Source organism: Lactuca serriola, chromosome 2 (assembly GCF_051521515.1).
Source record: "Lactuca serriola cultivar US96UC23 chromosome 2, Lser_US96UC23_V15, whole genome shotgun sequence".
NCBI lineage: Eukaryota > Viridiplantae > Streptophyta > Magnoliopsida > Asterales > Asteraceae > Lactuca > Lactuca serriola.
In genome coordinates this window covers 214,583,682-214,589,153 of record NC_136409.1, presented here as the reverse complement: position 1 = coordinate 214,589,153, position 5,472 = coordinate 214,583,682, and the positions used below count along the sequence as shown (strand labels likewise).

Genomic DNA, 5,472 nt, shown 5'->3' with positions numbered 1-5,472 from the left:
TCATTATCCTTTTCAAGAAAATGTCCAAACTTCGAAGAACAATTTTGGTATTTTGAAAAAAAACCCTCATTTTTATGACTATTTCAAAAACTAATCGAAAGTTTTTTCAAAAAGATATTTTATACAAATGAGGAAAAAAAAATTAACATTACATATTTTGATAAGCCTAAAATGAATCATTCCTAAAAAATAAGTATTTTTTGCAAAAACAAAAAAATTAGTCATTTTGATTTAGTTTTTAATTCATAGTGTAGCCATTTTTGTTAATATCAATACCACTTAAATTTTATTGGACAGACTAAATAAATTTGGATTATAATATAGTTTAGTAAAGAACTAAATAATGTAAATCAATAAATCGTGTTACTGTGGGAATTTATGGAACGGATATGTAGGCGTATATAAATATGTATTAAAAATGCAAATATATAAAAATAGAGTATGATAGATACAGCAAGACTCTCTGTACACATCAATCATCGGAGAAGCTTCTTGTTGATAAAAGCAGCGTGTAAAAACCCCTGACGACGAATCGTTTGGGGTTCAAGTCCAAACACCCCTTCTTTTTTGTATCCATTTTCGTCGTATATAAGAGAAACCGAGGGAAAGTAATCGTCAGAATCCAAATTGTTGATTTCTTGTCTCTTAGGTAATACATCAGTTTTTAATTCCTGATATGAATGAATATTGTACTGGTTAATTTTTGTGAAATTGATCGGTTTTCCTCTGATTAGGGAACGGATCTGGTTCTCCTCCGACACTCCTTGCTCCGCTTCCAGTTCTCCTTGCTCTGCCGACGTTGTCGACGACTGATCAGGTATGAGATTTTCTGCCTCTCTTCATTCTCCTCTTTCGTTTCTATTTTCTTCTCTCCCTCTCAATCTGTATTATTTTGGGTCCTCCCATCGATGAAATGACATTCAAGCCATTATTCTTTCCCTCTGCACATCCAATTCTGGAGTATGAACTTCAGTTCAAACTCCATTAATGGTGAAATCCCATCTGCCGTTTTGTCAATTAAAAACCTAGGTGGTATTGATTTCTCACGGGAGTGTACCAGATCTAAAGGGGTTTTTAGAATATCAAAGTCATTGATTTTTGTAGTACTCGTTTGGGTCCAAAATACCCTTCTTTGAGTTGCAATCAATTCAGTGGAGCATTGCTTCAGTCTGAAACTTTTTTCAAACAGTTGACCTCTTTTATTTTATTCGAAAAGGTTCATTAACTTTTAAGTGCTTGGTAATTGGTATTGTAGGTATTGTTTAATCAAGCAAGATCTGAACAACTTCTTACTTTATCTGTGAAGTTCTTGTTAAATATGAATCAAATCACAGTGTAGAAAAACTGGTTTTTAACACAGTTTCTTTAATGGCAGAAAGCTCCCTTTAGAGCCTACATAACTATATGTACAGAAAGCATTCTTGTAAAGTTTCTCTTTTGAATGTCTAAAAACTAGATACAATTTCATGTGACATATTGGGCTGATAACCTCTTTGTTTATGTCATACCCATTGAGAGCCTTTCTGGAATTTGATTCCATATCCAGCAAACAAACCCATCTTATTCACGCAACAACAAGTGTCGGTAATTGTATATATTTGGCTTTTTCACATTAACTCTTGAAGATTTCTTTCCCAACCAATTTCAACTCATGACACTCATCTTCAACAAACATGATGAATGCATGTCAATTTTCATATAACACCCGTCAATCGAAGCACCGATATATTTGTCTTCTTTAGTTGAATATAGCAAATATCATCATAGCTGATGACATACTAGCCTTGAAACAGGTGTTGCGTGAATATTCATCTTTCTTAGTTTATCACCTTAAATAGAAGGGATTCGATTCGAGTCGCTTTCCATGTATGCAATCTGATCAAATTCTCTCCTTTTTCAGATTCTAATACTTTTCTTCTTCTTCTTCAGTCAAATCTTGTCAATATGAAGGCTCTCATTCTTGTTGGAGGATTTGGAACTCGTTTGAGGCCATTAACTCTCAGTGTCCCAAAACCACTTGTTGATTTTGGCAACAAACCCATGATCCTGCATCAGGTACATACATATTCACAATATTTTCACAAAAAGAATCTTTTTTCATTACATTAAATTATTTATGATTTGTTTTCAGATCGAGGCTCTGAAGGCTATAGGAGTTACTGAAGTGGTTCTTGCTATCAATTACCAACCAGAGGTAAAGTTTGAATCTTTTTTTTTTGTTTTTCATTTTTTTCATCTGTGCATATTCAATTATTCATAACAGATTGCAACATGAAATTATTAATGCAGGTGATGCTCAACTTCTTGAAAGATTTTGAAACCAAACTCGGGATAAAGATCTCATGTTCACAAGAAACCGAGCCCTTAGGAACTGCGGGCCCACTAGCCTTAGCCCGGGACAAACTACTGGATGATTCGGGTGAACCTTTTTTTGTTCTCAACAGTGATGTCATCAGTGAATACCCTTTGAAACAAATGATTGCATTTCACAAATCCCATGGTGGAGAAGCTTCAATCATGGTAACCAAAGTGGACGAGCCTTCAAAATACGGTGTTGTAGTCATGGAAGAATCAACTGGGTTAGTCGAAAAATTCGTTGAAAAACCAAAAGTTTTCGTGGGTAACAAAATCAATGCTGGAATTTACCTTTTAAACCCTTCGGTTCTTGACAGAATCCAATTAAAACCCACTTCAATCGAAAAAGAAACTTTCCCGAAAATCGCATCTGAAAAGCTTCTATACGCGATGGTTTTACCGGGTTTCTGGATGGATATTGGACAACCAAAAGATTACATTACAGGGTTAAGACTTTATCTAGATTCTTTAAGAAAGAATACACCAGGTAAGTTAGCATTCGGGCCCCACATTGTGGGTAATGTTTTGGTTCATGAAAGTGCTAAGATTGGTGACGGGTGTTTGATCGGGCCCGATGTAGCCATCGGGCCCGGGTGCGTGGTGGAGTCTGGGGTCAGACTCTCGCGTTGCACTGTCATGCGTGGGGTCCGCATCAAGAAACACGCGTGTATTTCGAGTAGTATTATTGGGTGGCATTCGACAGTTGGACAGTGGGCCCGGGTTGAGAACATGACGATTCTTGGAGAGGATGTGCATGTGTGTGATGAGGTGTATAGTAATGGAGGTGTGGTTTTGCCTCATAAGGAAATTAAGGTGAGTATCTTGAAGCCGGAGATAGTGATGTGAAGATATAAATATTAAATATTATATATTTAGTTGGTGTTTTTATTTAAAGGTTTAGTTTTTATAAATGTGTTTGTTTTGAGTGTGTGTTTTGAATTTTCATGTGTAAAAGTGATAAAAGGAGTGATTGTTAGAGATTAGAAGATTGGAAGGTCAAGTGTTTAAAGGGTCTGTACTTTTTTGTTATGAATAAAAGAATGTTGTTTTTTTATTTGTTGGCGCAATCTTTATGTTTATGTTGTAAATATAAATAAGTTGATTTGTTTCGGTGCAAATGATGGGGATTTTATTTACTTTCGTTGTTATGTAAGAAGTGAGAATGGTTGGATAATTTATGTGGGTCCCAATAGAATAGATTTACAAATCTTGCGAAAGATACAATAACGTGGGTGGCCCATGTCCTTGAGGTGGCTCTGATTCCGCCAAAAAAAAAAAAAAATCCTCATTTGCTAAAATGAAATAATTTATGTATTAGAAAATAAATGTACTACCTAACCTAAGGGCAATATGGGGCTTTGGGCACCAGCTCCTTCTAAATTCTAGTATTATACAAAATAAATGTTAAGCCTTACACGTTTTGAAGAGCGAGAACTACAATTTACCTACAAACATTACTTAAAAAGAAAATAAAAATTTGGAAAAAATACAAAGAGCATATTTGGCAATAAGTTTTTTTTATTATTATTTTTTATTTTTTTAATGAGCCTAAAATTTTCATTTGAAAACAAAAAACTATTTAAAATAATTTTTAGAGCTTTTATGTTTTATATGTTTTATGTGATGGTATATATTTTAAAATTTAGTTCATCGAACATTTTTATCTAAACAAAAGCTGATTCAAACTTTTCAATTTACAGCCATAAGTACCTGTTACCATGTATTTTTTTTTTTGTCAAATTTTTTTTCTAGAAGTATCCAACACCAAATATCCACTCAATAACCACGTGGGAACGTGGGATGAGTAAGTTCCAACATGTTCTATTTTCATTATGCATTTTATACACAACATTCCCACATACCCCACATTCCTTTTCACTTTATGAGCATGTGGGGTTAAGTTTTCCTAACGCTGGACTCGTTGAACTTGGTAACACCGCGCGGTGAACTCGGCAGCTGCTTACCGAGTATCTCTTCTGCATGCTCTCACCCATACATCTCATCCTCTCTTCTTCGTTCTTCCACTCCCTCTGTTTGGCATGGAATTTGGTAGAGATGAAGAAGGCTGAGATGGAGTTCGGTAAGTTTAACACCACCCCGCTTAGCCTAAGACCATGTGAAATGGGTGGTAAAATTCATAGACAAAGATGAGGTCTATTTTAACATGTTTGTGGGTACACCGTTTCATCACCCTAACATAACACATTGTGAAAATTATGTTTTTTCAGTATTACATTATCGTCGAAAAAGAAAAATGTATATGTGTGTATTAATCTATTTTTTCCACTCTCTTCTTCATCTGCTTGACACCATTCTCTCTCTTTTCTTTTTCATGTTAAATCCAAAAACATCTTATGTGGAACTTAGATAAAGTTTATGTGGCCATGCCGCCGAGATGACACCATTCTCTTCTACCTAAATATCTTTGTTTGTTTACATTTAGTCTTATAAAAATTTGTATGTTCTGATTTGATGTTTTGTCTTCTATAAATATAAATATCCATAAAAAATAGAAAAAAAATATCCTCTAGACCAAGGGCGCAGCTACCTATAGGCCAGGGTAGGCCCAGACCCATCCTCAAAAATCTCAAAAAATCTTTTTTTTTCTTATATATATATTCCAATTAATTTATAAGGACCTCCTTGAAAAAAATTTCTAGTTTCGCCCCTACTCTAGACACCATATGCTGAACACACTCAGGGCAATCAAAACACTAGCTTAAAAAGTCGTTTTTGTCAAGAATAAACTTGATAAATCTCTAGACAACCAACTATCTAAAAAATTTTGATTCCTTATATAGGAAACTAGACGAATCTCTCTCCATGTTGCATAAAAAATAAATACAAAGTTAAATATTGAATTTATATGCTATTCATAATAACTTGAAGTCGTTTGGGTCATAAGATGCTTTAAGTTTTAAGTAGAGACCAACCCATAAATTATTTTAATAGGGATCAAAATAGAACATATCCTAATAATTAATACTTGAATAAGAATTTAAATACAATTAACTAATATTTAACTAAAAATACAATGGCCATTCGACTCAAAATGAATACTTTTATTCTTAAATTGTGTATTATTTTTAACTATTCTTTAGCAAATTAATAAAAAAA

The 5,472-nt window shown here is 33.9% G+C and overlaps 1 protein-coding gene across 1 annotated transcript; it reads left to right on the top strand.

Moving 5' to 3' along the window:
* Positions 1–436: 436 nt before the first annotated feature.
* LOC145088475 (mannose-1-phosphate guanylyltransferase 1) lies at positions 437–3,409 on the top strand. The gene is made up of 5 exons (XM_079026836.1): positions 437–649; positions 735–817; positions 1,930–2,055; positions 2,132–2,194; positions 2,290–3,409. The coding sequence occupies exons 3-5, from the start codon at positions 1,945–1,947 to the stop codon at positions 3,199–3,201; spliced, it is 1,086 nt and encodes a 361-aa protein (XP_078882962.1). The 5' UTR covers positions 437–649; positions 735–817; positions 1,930–1,944; the 3' UTR covers positions 3,202–3,409.
* Positions 3,410–5,472: the final 2,063 nt, after the last annotated feature.